The sequence below is a fragment of the Liolophura sinensis genome, chromosome 13, assembly GCF_032854445.1.
Source record: "Liolophura sinensis isolate JHLJ2023 chromosome 13, CUHK_Ljap_v2, whole genome shotgun sequence".
Taxonomy (NCBI): domain Eukaryota; kingdom Metazoa; phylum Mollusca; class Polyplacophora; order Chitonida; family Chitonidae; genus Liolophura; species Liolophura sinensis.
The window spans coordinates 10,330,319-10,353,491 of NC_088307.1; the positions used below are offsets into that span (position 1 = coordinate 10,330,319).

The window sequence follows — 23,173 nt, forward strand, 5'->3', positions numbered from 1 at the left end:
ACATATAGTACGAGTGTGCCGGCTCACTAGCACACCATGTTAAAGGCACCTGACATAACACCCAGAGGACACTGATTTCACCATGGAGTCTCCTTGCCAATCCCAATGCTGACAACATATAGTACGAGTGTGCTGGCTCACTGGCACACTATGTTGAAGACACCAGACATAACACCCAAGTTGATCACAGGATACCAATTTCACCATGGAGTCTCCTTGCCAATCCCAATGCTGACAACATATAGTACAAGTGCGCTGGCTCACTGGCACACCATGTTGAAGACACCAGACGTAACATGCAACTTGGTTACGGTTAACCGACAACAGACTGACCAGTATTTCCATCGCCTATCCTTAGTTAAGCTCATACACCAGTTTTAAAGTCTTCATCTTGTTTCTTTTAGTGTGGTAAAGATTAAGAGATTTTGAAAAAAATTTACAAACTCACAAGACAGTTCGAACATTCTACCTTAATATATTTTGTCATTTATTTCCATTATATGCTTGACATGTCTGGACATTATACATGTAAAATGTATTTACAACCTCTGTTCACATTTTAAAGCAATCAATGTACCTGCAAGCAAAAATGTTTTCTTGCAGACATTAAAATTTTTTATTGGAATTCTTTAATTACAAGTTTACTTAAGAATATCACAGAATAATTCCAGACACTGACTCTGGTGTGCTCTGGTATAAGGCCGATTCAACAAATTCATTTCTGACTTCATTCAAAAACTGAAATTGGATTTCACAGCGTATTTTTCACACTCTGAATATGATGCTATGTTATGATATATTATCTTCAGCTCATAAACAATGACATACATATACTTGTACAAAAACTTTGTCTTATCAAAAATCATTTCGTGGAATCAATCTCTGTAAGGAAAACAATTCAAATTTGACTATTAACATAAGCATCTTTAGCTTAACATTTTAGCACTGAAATGATAGAGACTAAACCAGAACTTCTGGCTAAAATCCATCCGGAAAAATCCATTTGAAGTTTTGCTACTGTTTTAGATCCCCTCAAATAATAATCATTCACAAGTTGTCAGCCTTGCCTGTGGGCCTGTTACCATTCAAAATGCTTGTTGCTTTATAACTTTTTTTGTCACATTTTAAAATCATTTAACACCATAAACAATATATGTAGATGTAGACGTGCAATATTTTCTGAAGGGCATTAATTTGAGCTATTCTTGGAAAACAGAAAAACTGATCTGATTAGCAAATATGGGTTTTGTGGTATAGCTTCTTAAAAGTTTTACACTTCATCTGTTCTCGTGAAGCCAGATGTCCCTTCACAAGATCTGCGTTCAGGTATCAAGTATGTCAGAGACCAACACGAACCAATAATATCGCTTATCAGCCCACAATTAAACATGTGAAAGATTGGCTGAGGAATGCTGGGAAATGGGACAGAAAAGTTATTACAGTCACCTGGAAGAAAATATGCTAAATAATATATTTCGAATAATGAAAAAACTGCAAAGCTAATAGACATGATGAATTTGATGACTGACAATCTCAACTGCAGAATCAGGTAATTTTCCATAATTCATATAAAAAAGTAATTTTAGTATTTACTTTTTGTGAAAAGTACATACTTCTGCTCACCCATATGTTGATTAACCCATGTAAATGTACATGCAATGTAATAGAGAGTTGCACAATGATTAAGCATTAATAGTTTTAATACCTTCATGTTTAAAAAAGAAAAACTGGGGAAAAGCAATAATCCTTAAAATGAAATTTAGGGTTAGGCCAGGAAGCTGTTTTGCCGAATTTTTTCCACAGCTCCTTATGTAATTAGCAAGTCTGTTTGGTCTGCTGTATAAAGCTGTCATTCAGCCGGTCCATGATGTATAGGGGTACAGGACCAGCCTTCAGTATCCAAGCATGGAAGTCCTTTATATCAAACAGATCACCTATTAGGGCAAAAAACAAAAAAAAACACATCAACACATCAACGTATTGTTATAAATATCGATGTGATGCAGCCACCCTGTTGGGGTTTGATCCAACAACCTTTGGGTTTCTAGTCCACGTTTCTACCACTAGACTAAAGGTGAATTCCCTCCAGCTACGGGTTAGATAGCGCATATATTACCCTGTTACATTATTAGATTGGTGTTATAAAACATTTGCACTTAAACGCAACATTAATCATCTTTAATGGCGAAGGATCCCTGAGTGCATATAAACCGTACAAAGAGTAAGTTCTCCTCAAAACAATGTTTGACCATTAACCAAGATATTTGTCCAGTCGTGAAATTTTGCACACAGCATCTTAGTTATCAAGTCAACAAACTGCCTTGTGGATACAGATGCGCTCCAATCAGCATGCCCAAACGCATTATCGGTCGGATGTTGAAAATTGAAGGACATCTGTATTTACGGGATAATCCTTGCTACACTGTGCTGACTTCGTTACAGAAATACCGTGTGCAACATTTCACAACGATTGGGCAAATATCTTGGTAAAAGTCAAACACAGTTTTGGGTTGAACTTACTTTCCATGCGCTGTTTAGTAAACCACTGCCTTAATTCATCAGTACCTGACACACGTCCTGAATGAAGTTTGTAACCGAATCAGCGGATTCCTAGTTTAATGGGGGACCTCTGTGGCTCAGTTGGTTAGCGCGTCTAGTGCAGTGTAATGACCCAGGAGTCTCTCGCCAATGCGGTCGCTGTGAGTTCAAGTCCAGCTCATGTGCCTTCCTCTTTGGCCATATGTGGGAAGGTCTGGCAGCAACCTGCAGATGGTTGTGGGTTTCTGCCAGGCTCTGCCCAGTTTCCTCCCACCATAATGCTAAAGTTAAATATTTTTGATTATGGCGTAAAACACCAATCAAATAAATAAATAATAATAACAAGTCAATCAATCAAATTCTTATTTAATGAAATGCTTAAGAACTTTCACTTATGTGATGTTGATCAGGCTTATTTGTGGGAGATGCAGGAATAAATCTCTTACCTTCACCATCTCATGACTTAAATTGCGATTGAATCAGCCAGAGCTAACTGCATGGACTCAAACATGCGACCTCAATGATCAAGGGAGTGATAGCCAGTGCTTCGCGAGACCCTTACATGCTGTATGAAGAGTTGGATAACTACAGGTACATACATGTAGACTCACCTAACTCCTTTTCCGCTTTTTTTCTTAAATCCCATATTTTCATCTCTCCAATCTTGTATGCACAGGCCTTCAAGAAAAAAACAACTTTTGGTAATTTCTTTAGATTATTTACTGATATATTTTTTCGAAGGACTGATACAAATTTCCACCACGAAAAACAAAATGTTTCATCATGAAAGACACTAATGTACTCAGGGCAGAATTCCTAGTGATACATGTACATGTTTTAATGTTTTAACTTACATGCTGACAGGTATTTTACACATTAAGGCAATATATATGTCAGATGAAAGGCCATTAAATAATGTCCACAAAATAGTACGAATTAAAATGCATTTGAAACCTGGGATTCTACAGCAGCCTTTTCTGTCATACTGGGAAACCTGAAATACATAGAGGAGAGGGATAGAGTGGGCAGAGGGAACTGTGACACAGAGAATGACTCAGAGATAAAGACCTTACCTGTCCAGGCCAGGTAATGTACCTGTCAATCTCATTACTGATGAACCATTCATCCAGGGCACTGTTAGCTGACATGTATTTGACAGCTTCTTCTCGAGACCACCTGGGACCATCAAAAGAAAAAGAATCAAATTTACTATGTACTAGCTGCAAACGACTGGCAGATGAGCTGTTCAAAGCTCCTGGTGAACATCAGCCAAGCTTACTGGTACTATCTACAGCTTTTCTTCTATAAGATCTATAGAGATCGTCTTAATTTATACAAAAACAGCATGTCAAACTACAATCATTCCTTCCCCCTGGGGTCATAAGGGTCCTCCAAGATTGTATCATTTGATCTGGTTTCATTTGGCTTATTCATTTAGGTATAGTTTGCTTAATGCCCTGTAATAATTTTTCAAGGGGGGAGTTTCAAGTTCAAACTCTTTTATCTCTAAAGGTAAAAAAGTCCTACTGTATTTAGTAACATTTTACATAATAACATGGACATGGAAAACAGTTTCACAAAAACTAATTTAGAGTGGATGAACAACAGAAAATACCGTGGAGCTGAACGTTGAGAGGTTCCTAAAAAAAAGGTGTCATTTGTACCTCTGGAACAAGATGAGACAGGTGGTCAGTAAATTAATATCAGTAAAGGATGCCTAACATTTTTCACAAGTCACTGTAGGACTGTTTTTACCTTTAAGAATAAAAGAGTTCAAACCCAAAACTCCTGTACTGATATGGTGGCAGTCTGTTTCATGGGTAGACGAAACCAGAGTGGATAACTTCATATACAGGAAAATCAATGCCCCATGTAAGTTACTTCTTGATTTCACTAGTCCTGCAATCCACCCACCAGGTGATGGCTTCTGATGCTTATTAAACACATTTCATGTGTCAAAAGGTTACTTCTTGACACAACATTTAAAAAATGTACGTGTAAGTAATCCTTACCCCATGCAATGCATCCCTGTGTCAACAACCAGTCGGGAGGCTCGGTGAATTTCAAAACTGTATCGTCCAATCCTGACAATGCAAAAAACAAGGTTATCAAGTAACATGCATCACAGAAACCATCTATCCTAAAACTATATCCCACATTTATGTACGTATGTATATATATATATATATATATATATATATATACTTGCAGTTTTATATTATAGTTAAAACAAGCTGAAAAAAGGGAGATAACCTAAACAGCAGACGCATATGGCATTGGCTGTAGGATACAACAATTGCATGAACACATGCTCCGCGTGACCATTACTGTTCAATGAAAACCAGAGTTTTTTTTGGCTGATGTGAGATAAATTTACTACTCTACATGTATTCAAGCACTACAGACTAGCATCAAGAGGCCACTGGTAAGGACTTACATGGAGAAGTTATCCTCATAGAGTCCCAGTTCTTCACCCAGAGCCTCAGAGTACAAGCCCCAACCCTGAAAAAAAACCCCATAAAATTCAGGTCATGTTGCATGAAATCCTAATGATATGATCCAAATTCCTTATTAGGCATTATCAGATTCCTGAAGAATTTCCCACTACACTCAGCCATACCCTCAGAGTTCAGTGGCCAGTTTCATAAAGCGTACCTTGTGCCAATGGGTTACTTGTGCCAAGTAACCCATTTGCACTTTATAACTATATAACATACTTTTCCAGCGTACATGTAGCTAAGGGCTTTACTTTGCTAAGTGTGTTTCATGAAACCGGCTACAGATCACCCTCAGCCCTGGAACACCATAAATATTCAAGTCTTTTTACATGAAATCCCCAGGAGTTGATCTAAATTCCTTAATATTACATCAAACATATTCTTTTCATGTATGAACTTGGATACTTATCTGATCCAATCATTCCTGTTCCCACTGTCAAGTCACCAGCAATGAAACATTCATGTCGTGTTACATGAATTCCTAGCCATTATCCACTTTGTTTGTACAGCAGACGTACCTCAATGTTAGCTGTGTTGAGTGAGAACCTAGTGGGGGCGCTGTAATACTTCATATCCTCCAGATACAGCCTGAAGCCTGGCAATCCTTCCTGAGCAAAGGTGTTTACTGCCTGGAAAGTGAAGAAAACAATGTGCTGATTTTCTCAATGTGCCGATGCTGTCAATCACATCTACAGCATTCTACATTCTTAATGAGGTCGAATAATACAGATGAATTAAGTGAAACAGCATGCTGAAGTTTAACTGCTACCACACACCCCCAAACCATTTACAGTTAAATGCCTTTTTTTTCTCTCCATTTTTTGGTTCTTAGAACACCCTTGTAAGAAAAAGAGCATCACTTTTGATCAATTAACCTGGGAGTATTCAAGCAAATAGAATTAAATGAAGAATATATTTTATTAGTCCAAGATTGCTCTGACATTGGGTTTGGCAAAATTTTGTTCGGCCATGGATGGCCCCAAACCAATGAAGGATCGGGCTCCATTTAAAAACCTGATACAGTCACCGTGGCATTGCGTCATGGCATTTGGGACAAAAACTATCTATCTATATGTGTCTGCACGGCCTACATTTACATTTATAAGTATGTTCCTTATCTTTACATCTGTTGATTTATCATAAGCACTATGTTGATCTGTTATTTCCTAGACCGCATGAGATTCCTTGGTGATGCTCAAAAAGTCATGAGGGGAACTCTGTGACTCAGTTGGTTAGCACGCTAGCACAGCGTAATGACCCAGGAGCCTCTCACCAATGCGGTTGCTGTGAGTTCAAGTCCAGCTCATGCTGGCTTCCACTACAGCCATACGTGAGAAAGGTCTGTCAGCAACCGGCAGATGGTCGTGGACTTCCCCCGGGATCTGCCCGGTTTCCTCCCACTATTAATGCTGGCCGCCATTGTATAAGCGAAATATTCTTGAGTACGGCGTAAAACACCAATCAAATAAAAAAACAAAAACAATCAAAGGGAATGGCTGTACTCACAGCCTGTACATATTTGACAAGGGCAGGTAACTGCGTCAGATTTTTTTTACTTTACGGGCTCCCTTTGGCCGAACAAAATTTTGCCAAACCTAAGATCGTATCAATCTGGGACTAACATTTTATGTACTATCTAAAATAATATGTTACATCAAAGTTAAAAAAAAGCTCACCTGAAAATGATGTCCAGGTTCCCCTTCATGAAGGCTTAATGCCATCAAACTGTATTTGGGACTGGAAGTCAAGTGGAAGTTAACATATAAATTCTGATTTACTGAGCGCTGTATTTCTTTTGATTCATTGTGGCTTAAAATTGCAGTCAAAATAATTTTATTAGCATTACGATAAATGGTCTACATACTAATTCACTACTGACAAATTTGCACAGCTTGCTGATTCTGTGAGTTGCCTTGATCTCAGAAAGGCGTCTTGAGAAAGGCGTCTGAAAGATAGGATGATATCTTACAGAAAAATCTAACTTTTATTTCGGCACCAAATGTTTTGTGACATTCATTTGCCTCTGAACATGCAATTTTTAATGTTAGGTTGTTTATTGTGTTATTTGTTCTGGTCTTGGTGATGCAGTGAAAGATAATTGCTCCAGTTTATCCAATGAAATTCCTGCATTTCTTATTCAGGTCTAATGAGTGAGTGAGTGAGTGCTTGGGGTTTAACGTCGTACTCAACAATTTTTCAGTCATATGACGACGAAGGAATCATTAGGGTGCATGTACGTATAATGTGCCTCCTTGTTGCAGGACGGATTTCCACCGCTCTTTTATTTAGTGCTGCTTCACTGAGACGACTTACCGAAGGCAAGTAAGCCGCCCCGCCCGAGCCATTATACTGATACGGGTCAACCAATCGTTGCACTATCCCCTTCATGCTGAACGCCAAACGAGGAAGTTACAACTTCCCTTTTAAAGTCTTAGGTGTGACTCGACTCAGGATTGATCCTGGATCTACCGGTCCCGAAGCGGACGCTCTACCAACTGTGCTATCAGGGCCGGTCAATTCTAATGAGATCATCATGCAGGATACTTACGAAGCTTTCAATTTACTGGTGTTCATATAGTACACTCCAGCTCTGGAGCCATCGTAGGTGCCTGATTTGTAGAACCCCACCGGGGAGTTGGTCAGAAAACTGGGTGTTTCAAGGATGCTGGGAAAATAAAAATAGAGTGAAATTTCAGGTGAAGTAAATCATTTATAAATTTTGCAGAACTTCTAGCTTACCTCATACCTGAAGCGTCAGTGTCCAACAAAACCTACAACGATTTTAAGGGAGTATTCTCAAAAAGGATTACATGTATTGTGCTCAGGTTTATATATATATATATATATATATATATATATATATATGTATATATATATATATATATATATATATATATATATATATATATATATATATATATATATATATATATATATATATATATGTATATATATATATATATGTATATATATTTATTTTCTGAGGGTGACAAATGATGAACATTTACTCTGTCAGTTACAAAAAGTGTTCTTCAGTGACCAGATCAGTTTGCACACATAACAGTATCAAAAGTACATAGATTCAGTAATTATGCTACACAATACAAAACAAACACAATCAGCAAAGCACAGATTTGCAATCACGATATGAACTGTGTATGTATTGAAAATGGGTTTTGAAGCTTTTACATTTGGTTTTTCAAGCATGGTCAGATGAAACCTTTGGTCAAATGAAAGCATGGTCAAATGAAACCTTTGACAGAAGGCTTTTGAAGATTTTGACTCTTAAACTTTTAAAGACTTTTAAATCCCTTTCTAATGAACTGTTTGGAATACATGTAAAGAACAATAATACTAGCGAGATGTTCCATTGTTCATAGTGTATCTGCACATTAATTACTGTATATCAGACAGTTCATGATTCCCTGTGTGTATTGGAATCAACATTATGGTAAATGTTTAGCACGGTATCTTCATTCTTCACTATTTTTACTCCTGCATATAAAATAACAATGTAAACTTTCTTAGTCTTTATGTACTTATTCAGTACAGGTGTGTTCATTTATTTATTTGGTTGGTGTTTTAGGTTACACATGTGCAGTTCAGGCAATTGTGTCAAAGATTTAGACAGAAGTGAAAACTTTTTGCCCTATGATACTACAGGTACATATTCCCTTGAAGGTTTAAGGTAACCAAATGCTAGGACTTCACTGCCAGCAATAACAGCTCAGAAAAATGGAGGCCATGCCAAGTGGATTTATTGATATGTTGTGGAAGTTGCAACTGGTGGTATGGCAAGGAACCATGCGAAATTTAGGGAAAAGATGTAGATATTTCTAGGGCTGAAGTTGTCAAATTTACTCCATAAATTGAAAGCAAAATCAATGTGCTTCCTTACACCACACTCTAGAATAGTTCACTTTTTATGAATGCCTCATAAATTTCCCGAGGTGACTTCAAAATGAACATGTGATTGGTCTTGAGCAATATTATACAATTATTGACTTGTGATATGACTGACATGGAATTAAAACTTACCAGATGAAAACAATTTTGATCATACCGACAGATGTGGTCGATAATTTGCCTTAGTGTGGTCAATATATACATGTGGTTGTGTCAGTCATATCAGCCTGTCCATAATTTATTTTTTCATCTTGTCTATCAATATCTTTAATGTGACTGGTAGAATTTGGCACATTTCACACATGCATGTGGGACTCTCCTATAGCTTATCAGTGCCATGGATTCAATCATTTCACAACTGTCGTACCAGTACCACTTTCTGATTGAGCGAGAATGTAAAGTTTAACAAAATCCACCAATCCACAGAAGAAAACTGACCTCATCTTAGAATCGGGAATGTCTCGGAACAATCGGGGAAGTTCAGGACGAATTTTGTCATAACAGATGTGTTTGATATAGTCCAACAGTTCTGTCTGAAAATGTACAGTCAATAAAACAAGGGTAATTTCAGACATTTATTTATTTATTTATTTATTTCACTGGGGTTTCATGCCATATTCAAGAATATTTCACTTATATGAAGGCAGCCAGCATTATGGTGGGAGGAAACAGGACCGAGCCTGGGGGAAACCCACGACCATCCACATACCATCAGAGACGACTGAAGCCAGCATGACCCCACTATTGGTAAGAGGCTTCTGAGTCAATGCGCCGCACTGGCACACTACAACCACATGGCCACTGAAAGCCCTATTTCATTTATAAGATGGCAGGCAGCATTATGATGAGTGGATGACGGTAAGACCAATACAACGAAACATTAAGGTTACAGTTTGACCTATGATTGTTATGTTATTATTATAATTATTAGCAGCCGGTGCTGCTGTTGTTGTTGTTGGTCTTGCTCATGTAGATGATCTTTATTGTGGGGTGCATTTTTTAAGTATACACACGTCTTAGCTTATTTGTAACCAGTCATCAGGTTATTTTTTTCCTTTTTTCAAGCAGACATGCTAATTTCAAGCAGACATACCAATTCAAAAGATCACCAACTCATAAAACTATTTACAGCAAACTGCAATTAAACATACACATCTGTACCCAGTCCAGGGTAGCCTGAGTATCAGCACGTTCCTTCAACATAATTCTTCACATAAAATTACCGACTGAAATGTTTCAACACAGTGTTAAAGAAAACAAGATTTCTGTAAGCAGTTGAGGTGAGGACATACGCAAATGACTGAAGTTTTTCCATGAGTTTGTCGCTTTTCATATGTTTCAGTTGGGAAGACACATTATTGTCAGGCTGTCAGTCAAAACAAGAGACTAGCTGATACTCAAGCTAATCCCAGGTATAACTAAAATGTCTAACTGCAAACCATTGTAGCTACTTTTCATACACCATCAAAATACCTCATCTTAATTTGAAAGCGCAAGCAAAAACCAAATTTTGGCAAAATTTTTACTGGAGTGTTGCAGAAGAATTCTTTTCTTGACTGCAAGTTTTTAAGAAACTCTGCAAAATTCTTGCTGTCAAAGCCCTCGGCTTCTATCAATGTTGCCATGGCAGCCTTGATCCTCTCCACTTCCTGGAGGCCGATTTGGTGTATGTCTTGTGGCTCCATCTGCTGGGTGAGGTGGAAATTAAGACATTTCTGGTAGAACTCTGCTCCCCCTGGTAAAGTACTGATGCCAATGTTAGGTCTTAAGTGCTTCATATACACCTACAGGCAAAAAGGAAAAGTAAAGAAAAAATAAACAAATAAAAAATGTTGAAAAACGATGCATTATCATACACATGGACCTGCCTCATGCCAACCACCCACTTTCCGTTTTTTATTTATGACAAATATATTGTGAAACACACCCATAAACACTGGATAGGTTAGCTGAGCTCAACTTTCAACACAAAAATCATACACGAAAATGGGTAATATCTATAAAACAAAAAAGAGGAAAGCCTGATACAAGAACAAAGAATAACAAGAGTTCAGGTGAACACAACATACTCCCAACAAATGCATTTGTTTGAAATGTATAAAAGAATAACAACAGCACTGTGGTGAGTATAACTTCTGAGGGTAATCTTCATGGGTGTTGACGATAGGTATGTAGTTACCATGACAACCATGCAAATGGACAAATGTGTCAGGCAAAAATGAAAACTTATGCAGCTAGAGTTGTAGCCCGGACACAAAATCATTTCTATTTATATAGTATACATACAGAAATGGCAAATCTCGTTACCATGACAACTGTGAAAATGGACAAACGTGAGTTGCGACACACTGTCATCTGTGTAACTATGCATCCACCAAAAATTCAAAGTTTATGTAGAAAACTGTTGGACTTATAGCCCTGACATGAATACGGACGAACAGACAGACAGACGAATAAAATCATGAAAACATAATACGCTCCACCTAATGGAGGGGCATATAAAAATTGGTTACAAAGTCTATGATACATGCATTAGACCACACCAATTTAAATTGTTGTTTTAAGGGCAGAACAAATAGTTTTCAGAGGAATGTTTAAAAATAAAATATGAAAGACCATCCCAGCAGTTTATCATGTTAAAGACGTGTATTTACATGATCAGACAGCTTGCAAAACAGGAAAATCATGAAAACATCAAGACTGGACAAAATTAAAAGAGTTATTTTCATTCAATCTTTAGAGTTTTAAATGTCGGCTTGCCCGTAAAACACAAATTCAAATTAGTGTCACCTTTTAAGCTAATTAGAGTTTTCTTACATCTTGAATGTAGCTCTTGAGTTTCTCTGAAGCTGGAATGACCTTGGCAGTCATGACCTTCTTGGTTTCTTCTTTGAACTTCTGACTAAAATACAAGAAAATAATGAAATCATTCTTTAAATTTTGTTTTATTATTTTGTTTGATTAGGATTTTTTTTTTTGCACCACAATTTAGAACATTTCACAAATGGAATTTAACACTAGCAGGGTCAAACACAAAATGCTGACTCTGCTTACAAAGTTTTCTCGTCCACATTGCTGGGCCTTGTCTTGAATGGAGCCAGGAACCTGGATACATCCTCAGAATCTGTTTTCAGTGATTCGAACTGCTCAATCACACCTTTCTGTGAAAAATATTAAAAAAAAAAAAAATTAGAAAAAATACATAGTATTAAAAGCAAGATGCTGCATGCGAATACAAATTCAGTTGCTTTAGTTGACATACATGTATCTGTACACTGAAAAGTTAACATTTCTACACCAGGAAGCTGCTTGAAATGGTATTACTTCATCAAGTTTTAAAGGCTATATAGGTGTGTTTTCAAGTACAATTTACCTTATTAAAGTTTTATTTATATCATTTTGATATATTGATACATTACCATGACACCTATTCTAACAACATGAATATGAGTATTTGAAAAGAATTGATTGTCGCACATGATTTCAAAGCTGCATGAAAAGCTACTGCTTTGATCTTTTTATTTATCTGATTGGTGTTTTATGCCGTACTCAAAAATATTTCACTTATACGACGGCGGCCAGCATTATGGTGGGAGGAAACCAGGCAGAGAGCAGGGGAAACCTACAACCCTCTGCAGGTTGCTAGAAGACCTTCCCACTTACAGCCGGAGAGGAAGCCAGAATGAGCTGGACTTGACCTCACAGTGACCGCATTCATGAGAGGCTCCTGGGTCATTATACTGTGCTTCGCGCTAACCAACTGAGGCTACTACTTTGAAACAAAAATAACTGACACAGTACTCATATAGTTTTGTTGTTCAAATAACTACTTTCAAATTATACAACACTAATTCTTCAAGTTATCTGCATATAAAAGAGCAACTGTAAGTGCAATTTATGCACATTTTAGTTGATTTTGGAGGCAAATCTACATTTTTTCATATTGGCCAATTCCAGGGCTTCACAAAAAATGTGTTTCTATCAGTCTACACAGAAAATGCCTTCAGAACATGCTTGAACACCTTGCAAACATGCAAAAGCATTGACGAATTAACAGTAACTGCTAAATTAGGTAAAAAAAATAAACAAATTAAAACAGGATATATTACCATGGTAACAGAATGGTTTGTTATTCCACTCTGAACAGCTTTCTCCAGAACTGTCTGCACATCTTTGCACTGTCCAAAATAATTCATACCTTAACATTAATATATTAATATTCTTCAGTTACAGAAGTTCATTTGCATTTTAAAATGTCCAGGAAATGAAAGGAACTGACTTAGTCTTTAATGGTTTTTACTTATTTATCTATTTATTTGATTGATGTTTTACACCATGCTCAAGAATATTTCACTTATACGACGGCTACCAGCACCATGGTGTGGAGGAAACTGTGCAGACCCTGGGGCAAATCTATGCAGGTTACTAACAGACTTTCCCGTATACGATCAGAGAGGAAGCCAGCATCAGCTGGACTTGAACTCACAGCGACCGAATTAGTGTAAAGTTCCTGGGTCATTGCACCTTGCTGCATGCGGCCCCATTGGCCACAGAGGCCCCAAAAGTTTTTATAAAATTTTTCTAAAGTGACTAGCGAATACATGTCAGGTTTATAGTTGGAGCCCGAAGTAAATTAGTGCCCCTCTCTGGTTACGTGTGACAAACTTCCTGACTGAAAGCTGCACTGAAAACAGCAAGGGGACTGAACCCATACCTTGTGCATCCTATGGGTTACAAGCCATGGGTAATAGGCCATGGGTAACAAGCCACACACTGGAGAAAATCAATGCCGTTAACTTAAACACAAGCATGAAGTGCAGGTCAGATGAGGGACCATTAAATCTTGTCCGAGAAAATAGTTTCATCTTTTAATGAATGTGATTTATTTTTTTAGAATATTTTTCGATCTTGTAAAATGCATTTAAATCCTTGGATTCTACTGTGGCCTTTTCTGACAACAAAGGGACCAGTGATATCAATTCCGCTTTTTACCACTTATCACAAATAGACTGCTACATTTCACCATTCAAAATACCATTTTCATTTAGAGCTGAAAATGGATTCAACAAATGGGCCTTAAAACAAACTATTTCAAGCCAAAAACACGGCTGTGACATCACTGATACCATCTGGGTCCCAACAGACTATCATAGAATCCTGTGTTTTACATGCATTTTAGTCGGTTGGAAAAATTCTAAAAAAATAAATTAAACTGTTTTCCTGGATAGCGTTTGATGGTCTTTCATCTGATAAAAACTTTATTTTAGAACTTTCAACCATGATACCGAACCAACTGTAGGACGATAATCGCATATATAGGTTATCGTATTATATGACAAATGTATGACAAAAAATGTCATAAGCTGCTTTGTTAAACTCCAACTGGACTCTTTACATCTTTATTGATCAACTGACTAGCTGTTCTTGGCTGTGGCAAGAACATCACCCAAACCACAAGTGCCCAATTCATCCCAGAAAGCTGATAAACCGAGATGGTAAATTTACCCTCCTTGGGAAATCCTGCAGTCTCTTCAGGTACTTCTCATAGTCATCCTTTTCTTCAAACTTCATGTAGCTGATGATGTCATAGCTGTCCACATGAATGCCTTCCATATAGTTTATAGGGAATAAATATCTGGATGAAATAAAATTAAAATAACTCTTTTCTTTTCTCTGGGCAGAGCCCGGGGGACACCCACAACCATTTTCAGGTTGCTGCAGGCTTTCTCACCTTCTTAATTTCATGTAAGATGAACCTAAATATATACCAACTGCATATTTACCACTAGGCGCTGAAAATTGTGAAAACTTCCCGGATGACCTGTCCTAGGTTGGACATGGGCCAAAATAAGAATGATTATTATTATTATTATTATTATTATTATTAATATTATTATTAATATTTCAAGCCAAGAGACAAACCCTTTAGCTGGAAACCCCTCCAAATATGTCTTCAGCTCTTCTTTCAACAATAACAGGTCCAGTCTACTTTCTTCATTGAGGGGGGATGGGTCTATCTCCTTTACTCTGGCCAAGAATCCCTCAACAGATTTCTGAGTAATAAAGTGAACACACATGTATATAATATGTACATGAAACATGTGAGAGCTTTCAAGGATAGGTTTTACTAATCTGTGCTTCAACGAGTTCAATACTTTCACATAAAATGTGACTCAATAGATTAAAATGATATATATATATATACAGTCAGCTGTTTTACTGAATACATTCAATTCTGGGTTAAATTTCTAATTCAGGTTTTCTCTCTGGTGGATGGTTGTCGGTTTCCCCCGAGCTCTGCCCAGTTTCCTCCCATCATAATGCTGGGCGTGTACTTCCTGTTTTCTACTTATGGTGTTTTGCACCAAATGTCAAATACTGCACGATATTAAGAAAAAAAACAATGCAAATCTTATTTCATTGATGTTTTGTGTCACAAAGCATGCATCAGTGTACATTTTGCATTTTCTTTCATGTTATTTGTTACATACCCTAATTTCTCAACCTTTTCAATCACCTGAGCAACCAATATTTTGAAACAGGTGCTGTAGAGAAATAATATTTTGCACAGTTTTATGAAGCTTCCATCTTTAATGATACAAACAAATCAATGTTGTGTGATTTACATAATAATTGTACACATAAATTCCACTGTAAAAAAGTGCTTTGTTGGTTGAAAAGGCTGAAGATTTACAGTACACGGTACTGATGTGCAGTCTAAATCTATATTATTAGTGTTTTGTGGCATGAAGAACTCTTGTGAAGACACACGTAAAGACTGTACCTTCTTGCTGATGTAGTTCTGTTCTGACACATCATCAAAGCGATCATCATATTTGTGCTCGCCGCAAAACGATGCAAATTCAGGACTATCAGAGAGACGCCATTCCCAGAATTCTTCACAGAGCGCAGACACGACTGGGTCACAGGTACGCTTCCTGTAAATCGAAACACCACCGGATTGATTGACTGATTGTTGTTCAATGTGATGTTTTAACTGGTATGTGATTGCCAGATATATAATCCTAGTAAGCCACCAACCGTCAATGAATAGGCCAACCTGACAAAATGCCGAAACTGAATCTGCAAAAGTTGTATTTGGCTGATTGACTGATTGGATTGAATCTGGCTCCTGAGTGTGAGTGAGTGAGTGAGTGAGTGCTTGGGCTTTAACGTCATACTTAACAATTTTTCAGTCATATGACGATGAAGGAATCCTTAGAATGCTTGTAATATACCTCCTTGTTGCAGGACGGATTTCCAGTGCTCTTTTTTCTAGTGCTGCTTCACTACAGACGCCTTACCGAAGGCAAGTTAGCCGCCCCGCCTGAGCTATTATACTGCTACAGGTCAAACAGTCATTGCACTATCCTCTTCATGCTGAATGCCAAGCAAGGAAGCTGCAACTTAGACTTGACTCGACCTAGGACTGACCCTGGATCTACCACTCCCGAAGCGAACGCTTTACCAACTGTGCCAGCGGCGCTGGTCGCACAAGGAGTGTGTTAACTGGGGATAAAATGCTCATGATTTATCGCCTTGCTGGAAGTTCAAAATCAAAACACGGCCGTACGTGGGAAGGTCTGGCATCAACCTGCAGGTGGTCGTGGATTTTCCCCAGGCTCTGCATGGTTTCCATCCACCATAATCCTGGCCGCCATTGTATAAGTGAAACATTCTTGAGTATGGCGTAAAACAGTAATCAAAAAAATAAATGAATCAACATGTACCTGGAACTGACGGCTCAGACATCTATGAGCAGGCCTATTCAGACATGCAGACACTTCCATGTACCGTATGTATGTAGGCCAATATACTTGTTTTGATATGGTAATTATAATAATATTTCAGTCTATCACTTGACAACGAGGAGTCATTATAGTTATAGATCCATGGAGTCCTATACGCCATCTTGATGAACTCTCTACTATACGTAATTTAAAACTCTAGCGGACAGTCATTGTAACTCAGTGTTAATATGATGAATGTTAGAATTTTAAAAAAGCACACTTGAGTCCATCTAGATGGACTAGGCAAGTCTATGCCACCAAAGTGCTGTCACCACCGAAATATCATGTAAACACACCAAACCAGTCCTAGCTGTTTCCTTGCTCTAACCCCGAAGTATTGAGCCCCAAGCAAGACAGCAACACTTACCATTGTTTAAGTCTTTGGTACATATGTATCAGTTGGACCGGACCAGGATTTGATCCCTGGTCTTCTAGAATGACGCTCTAACCATTAGGCCACAGAGTACAGAGGTACGGAACAGGATTGGGCTGTGATAGTATACGTTATCACAGCCCTACTTTTACATATTCGTGTAGTTTCGAGCACTCGAGTTCCTTGCAAGGATTTATTGATTTTTTTGATTGGTGTTTTAAACCGTACTCAAGAATATTTCACTTATACGACGGCGGCCAGCACTATGGTGGGTGGAAACCGGGCACAGCCCAGGGGAAACCCACGACCATCCGCAGGTTGCTGGCAGACCTTCCCACTTTCTCCCCGCAAGGAGCTGGAGGTGATAAATAACATTGAGCTAAATGAGCAAAATGCTGATTTTTGCCGACTGCTAAAGTTTAAAGTACTACTGGGCATTGGGACTATCATAAAGGCTAGATTACTTTTCCTGAATTTCTTACCTAAAAGCTATGTTATCCATTTTTTAGCGAATGAGTGAATGAGTGCTTGGGGTTTAACGTTGTACTTAATTTTTTAGTCGTATAATGACAAAGGAGTCTGTAGAGTGCATGTAACGTGCCTACTTGTTGCGGAAAGGATTTCCACCACTCTTTTACAAGTATCTAGTGCTGCTTCACTGACACTACTTATTGAAGGCATGTAAGCCACCCCATTCGAGCCATTATGCTAATATGGGTCAACTAGTTGTGCACTATCCTTCATTTTTTTTATGCTAAAACCTTCTTCTGTGCCTATCTCACGGGTTAAATTTACTCTGTTCTCACCGCCAGTATTCTAGTCACGTGACCAAAGAGTATTCTAATGACTGGCTCAGAGCAGCTGTTACCTGTGAACAGGCAGCAGTTACTGATGTACGTGCAATTCTGAATTAGGTGCACATGCACTGCATGATTTTGGCTCACTAGGAATTTCAAGGTTGAGTAGTTCATCGACATAATGTGCCCCAGACCCAGCAAAATACTTACATCCTGACTAGCTCTGACAGTCTTCTAAGTCGGTACTGGAAAAAAAAAAATTCTTTCGGTAAACGTTGGCAGAGTTCTGTTGTGACGAGTGTGAAGCGGTAGGTATTTGTTTTCAAATGCTGTACACGTGCCAAGGAACAACTACTACCATAAAATGCGGACAGCGGATCGTTGAGCAGACGGACTAGTGCTGACCCAAAATAAATACACCGGAAAGTTCAATTCTCCAGGTTTTACTCCCGCACTTGAAAGTGGGTTTGTCATATTTCATACTGCATGCAATTGTTCTGGGTCACATATGTTAGGTCTGTACGTGCTGTGGGGTTAGACATTCTGTTTGGACTGGGACAGAATGAAGTGGCGGTGTCTGTGTCTGTGTGTGTGTCGGGGGGGGGGGGGGGGGGGAGGAGTCTAGAGGTTTCCCGTGACGCAGTAAATTACCGTACATTGTATTCTTTAATAAAACTATTATCAGCAGGCCAGTTTTTTAAAGATTTTATAATGCTTTGTTTGTGAGACTACATTTAGATTATGAGATATATGTAGGCCTACAAGCACTTTACAAAACACCTGTAGGTCTGTCAAGTAGGATCTAGAAGCTTTGTGCGTGTTCTCTCTGTCCAGATTCTTCGACCCATAAACCTGTTATCTTGCACGTGACCAAATCAGGAGTACCCTTTAGCGCAATGGTGTCAAACACAGCCGATAAATACCCTAATTCATGAACCTTTTCAACAGCCTCTGCAATAAATATTTTGCAACATTCTGCGAGAACTTTGGGGTGTGCAGAAATAATTTGCAGTTTCATGAAGCTTGCATCATCAATGATGCGAACAAAGCATTTTTAGTGCAATTTTCATAAATTCTACTGAGTACATGCTGTAGTGTAAGGTGCGGGCTGTTCTCATTATTGGTATATTTATTTATTTATTTATTTGATTGGTGTTTTACGCCACACTCAAGAATATTTCACTTATACGACAGCGGCCAGCATGGTGGGAGGAAACCGAGCAGAACCCAAGGTAAACCCACAACCAGGTTGCTGAAAGAGCTTCCCACTTACACATTAAAGGTATAACCAGTGAGCATGCACGCTCATCATTTCGTCATGTATTACATGTACCAGGCGTTTATAGGGTGCAGTAAGCATGTCTAGGCAAGCAGGTGTGGTCTTGCATGAAGGTCATTGTGGACAACTTGCCTTCAACAAATGTAGCATGCATATTATCACACGTGGCGTGTACTATCAATACCTTGGTTTCCTCCACCCATAAAACTGGTTGCCACCATATAAGTGAGAATCTTTTCATAATTAGGGCATTACACAAAAATGAAATAAATAAATAAATAAACATGTCTACCTGTTTCTTTGTTTCATACACTAAACTAATATGACTTTTTTGGCTTCCTGCAGATTTAGACAACTAACTTTCAAGCTTGTGAGACAATCTGCCCACAAATCATAGTCGGTTTCCTCTGGGCTCTGCTCGGTTTCCATTGTATAAGTGAAATCTTTTTGAGTATGAAATAAATCAATAAATAATCTTCTATTTTTATCATAACTCTCACTTAATCAGAAAAGGTCTTCCACAAAATTATCAAAATCAAAGACAAGTACCACATTTTGGAGGGTAATTTCAAGTTTATTACTGTAGCACTTCTTTCAGTTGTTGTAGCAAAAACGTTCACTCACCAATCCATGTTCAAACAGCCTTTCACACAAACATACATGTAGCAATAAATAAGACAATTCCACTTTTACAAATAACAGTCCGCAAGGAAGAAATGATGTTCTGTGACATCTCATTGGTGAAATAAAGTCTAGAACATACGCGATTGGTTAATTTATAAAAGACACAGAGCAGGTAAGTCTTCATACAAATTTGATTGGTTACAAAAGCAAGGGCACCAGCCAATGGGATGTTTGCTACTGTTCTACTGCTTAAAAAAATGCAGAGAGCAAACATGAATGGCACTTTATACAGAACTGTCATTATGCAATTACAATAACGATCATCTCATTGGTAACGTTCTGTACAGGCTGTTGTACACAAACACTACTAAACTGCATGGCATAAAAGTATGTTAAGTTTTTTTGGCACAACTTTTGTCTTGTTTTTTGTCTCATACCTTCCATAGCAACACAGGACCGTGTTCTACAAACTAACCATAATACAGACAATCTAATTAAGCAAAGCATACTGTAACCTTAGTTAATTTAAAACAAGCTCTGGACTAATTTTCATCCCTGCTTGCATGAAGTTTAGCATTAGTGATGAAAAAATCTGGTGTGGGGAAAACAACCACAAAAACAAAATTCAAATGAATAAAAAAAATCCTTAAAATCTGTTAAGTCAAAAGTTTTACATAAATCTTGCTCTTCATTAGAAATTTGAATCTCAAAATGAATTCAGAACAGCTTAATTTAAGCTCTCATTATCATCAAGTCATGTGTGTCACTTAAAATATTCCAGAAAATGATGCAATGGGATTCCGGCCCTCTACAAAGGGAAGTAAACCATGCACCTCTCTTGTAACAGCAACAGCAATCCCCTCTACTTATATGATTAACAATTCTTGTGATTCCCAATCATCATGAATAATCATGAATGACATTGTTCAACATTCAAGTAGTTATTGGGCAATGCGGGTTTATGAGTTGTAAGATTTGCTTCCCTTTGTAGAGGGCCAGACGACCTCATTCAAAATCCAGACACAATAGAATACATGTAACTGTAAACATCCTACAAATAAGTGTATAAAAGTTAAATAAAAAAGCAGAAATTGTAATTTACTATAATAGTAAACACTGATACATTAATGGGAAATATAACAATCTCAATGTGATAAACCAAAGAAAAAAGAATAAGTTTCTTTGTGAAATGCAATGATGGTGTACATCTGTTTAAATGACAGTTTTTACTTGAAATACTTAAACATGACAAATTATTATACTTGAAGAATAAAAATCTTCAGGTGTTTAATTTATTTAATTTAATCCTTGGCTAACTGATTAATACTTTGGCTCAAGTTTTTAACATTCGAAAGACATGCCACCTGAATCAGTTCTGTTTACACGTGTGCCCCTGCTTATTTAAAGGGAAACATTACTACAATAAAAAAAAAATGTAAATGGAATAATTTCAACTGTGACAGTTTTATAATAAAGCCATAAATGCTAACCAGGCTAACAATTTGCAATCCTACATGTAGAGAGATAGACTATAGATTTTGTGGTTGACACACATTAAAAGGCTCAGAATAAAATGCAACCCATCATAATAAAAATCAGAAAATTTATAGTATACTGCACTCAGCAGTTTATCCCAGTTATACACCACCACCATTCAGTCATAATTTCTGGCCTGTTTTAATACATTTATCGGTATAATTGATTTATTTATTTATTTATTTGATTGGTGTTTTACACTCGTGAATATTTCACTTATACAACGGCGGCCAGCATTATGGTTGGTGGAAACTGAGCAGAGCCCACGGGAAACCCACGACCATCCGCAGGTTGCTGGCAGACCTTCCCACGTACAGCCGGAGAGGAAGCCAGCATGAGCTGGACTTGAACTCACAGCGACTGCATTGGTGAGAGACTCCTGGGTCGTTACGCTGCCCTAGCGCGCTAACCCGGTAATACCAAAGACAATCCAACACTATTTAATGTTTTCTGAGAAGACGTGGAGGGAAGGGGGAGGTAAACCAGGTTACCTTAACTCCCCCAGTTACCAAATAGAGAAGGGTGGCCAAAGTCAAAGATTTATTTATTTATTTATTTGATTGGTGTTTTACGCCGTACTCAAGAATATTTCACTTATACGACGGCGGCCAGCATTATGGTGGGAGGAAACTGGGTAGAACCTGGGGAAAACCCATGACCATCCGCAGGATGCTGACAAACCTTCCCACGTACAGCCAGAAAGGACCAAAGTCAAAGAAGTTCAAAATCAAAAATTGTCATCAAATTTGTCTGCGTTTTCATGACTTAAATTTTCTTTGCTGTTAAAGGCACAAAAAAAATTTTTTTTTTTTAATGTAGAGCAATGAAAAGTTGATCAAAAACTTATTCTAATAATAACGACAAAATAAATTTGTGATATGAGAATTCTTTGTTTGATACAACCCAGAAAACCAGCACAAAGTAACACTGGTTAGCCACAACAGACACTGATGAATGCGGTCCAATGACATATACATATAAGTGCATATCACATGCATTTCCTCTCTCTTGTTTACTGTTCTTGCAGACTGTGTTTTTATCAAGCAGTTTCAGGACTAAGTCACGGACTTTCTGGGCCACTATCCTTGACCTTGTTGTAGATTTCCTTCAAACTTCCGCTGTATTTCCGGGGACGTTTTTTCTTGTATTTTTTGGCCAAGAATCTCTTCTGATGCTCCAGAATGGGAAACAACTCTGAAAGCGAGAAATGACAAAATTAGGTAGGGCTGAATAACAGAGTAAGAAAATCTCAAACTGAAAAATGACAAAATAAGGAAGGACTCGAAAAAAGAGTAAGAAAATCTGAAACAGAATAACAAACTATCAGGAGCAACTCTGACTTCTATTCAACCAGGCTCTCAGCTACATGTACATGTAGACTCTGAGATATGGAGCACTAAACCCTACCAATGTATATGTAGACTCTGAGATATGGAGCACTAAACCCTACCTATGTATATGTAGACCCTGAGATAAGGAGCACTAAACCCTACCTATGTACATGTAGACCCTGAGATAAGGAGCACTAAACCCTACCTATGTATATGTAGACTCTGAGATAAAGAGTATTAAACCTCATCTATGTACATGTAGACTGAGATAACAACACTCAACCCCATCTATGTATATGTAGACTCTGAGATAAAGAGCATTAAACCTCATCTATGTACATGTAGACTGAGATAAGAACACTCAACCCCACCTATGTATATGCAGAGATGAGGAGCACTAAACCCCATCTATGTACATGCAGAATGAGATAAACCCATTCTCATTTTATGACCCATCTTATCACGATTTCTGAAGAGTTTTCTCCCTTAAAACCAATCGTC

The 23,173-nt window shown here is 37.9% G+C and overlaps 2 protein-coding genes across 2 annotated transcripts in view; both read right to left on the reverse strand.

Annotated features, from left to right (window-relative positions):
• Positions 1–1,759: 1,759 nt before the first annotated feature.
• On the reverse strand, positions 1,760–17,607 carry LOC135480842 (uncharacterized). Its single transcript, XM_064760772.1, has 17 exons — positions 17,588–17,607; positions 15,727–15,880; positions 14,865–14,995; positions 14,448–14,577; positions 13,052–13,120; positions 11,997–12,103; positions 11,760–11,844; positions 10,469–10,726; positions 9,381–9,475; positions 7,585–7,701; positions 6,713–6,773; positions 5,555–5,665; positions 4,976–5,040; positions 4,551–4,622; positions 3,612–3,714; positions 3,150–3,216; positions 1,760–1,934 (listed from the first exon to the last, which is right to left on the reverse strand). The coding sequence occupies exons 1-17, from the start codon at positions 17,605–17,607 to the stop codon at positions 1,816–1,818; spliced, it is 1,764 nt and encodes a 587-aa protein (XP_064616842.1). The 3' UTR covers positions 1,760–1,815.
• Positions 17,608–21,789: 4,182 nt separating this feature from the next.
• LOC135480843 (ribonuclease 3-like) overlaps positions 21,790–23,173 on the reverse strand; it is a 38,211-nt gene continuing 36,827 nt past the window's right edge. Inside the window, exon 27 of the mRNA XM_064760773.1 lies at positions 21,790–22,535. Within this exon, the coding sequence (XP_064616843.1) occupies positions 22,402–22,535 (134 nt within the window). The 3' untranslated portion in view covers positions 21,790–22,401. The remainder of the gene's footprint in view (positions 22,536–23,173) is intronic.

Excerpts from the sequence above, each read along its gene's own strand:
- LOC135480842 (XM_064760772.1), bottom strand. The coding sequence starts at position 17,607 with ATGGATAACATAGCTTTTAG. Across the intron at positions 5,041-5,554 it reads TCAACACAGCTAACATTGAG|GGTTGGGGCTTGTACTCTGA; the intron begins GTACGTCTGCTG and ends GTTTTTTTTCAG. Across the intron at positions 4,623-4,975 it reads TATGAGGATAACTTCTCCAT|GATTGGACGATACAGTTTTG; the intron begins GTAAGTCCTTAC and ends TTGCATTGTCAG.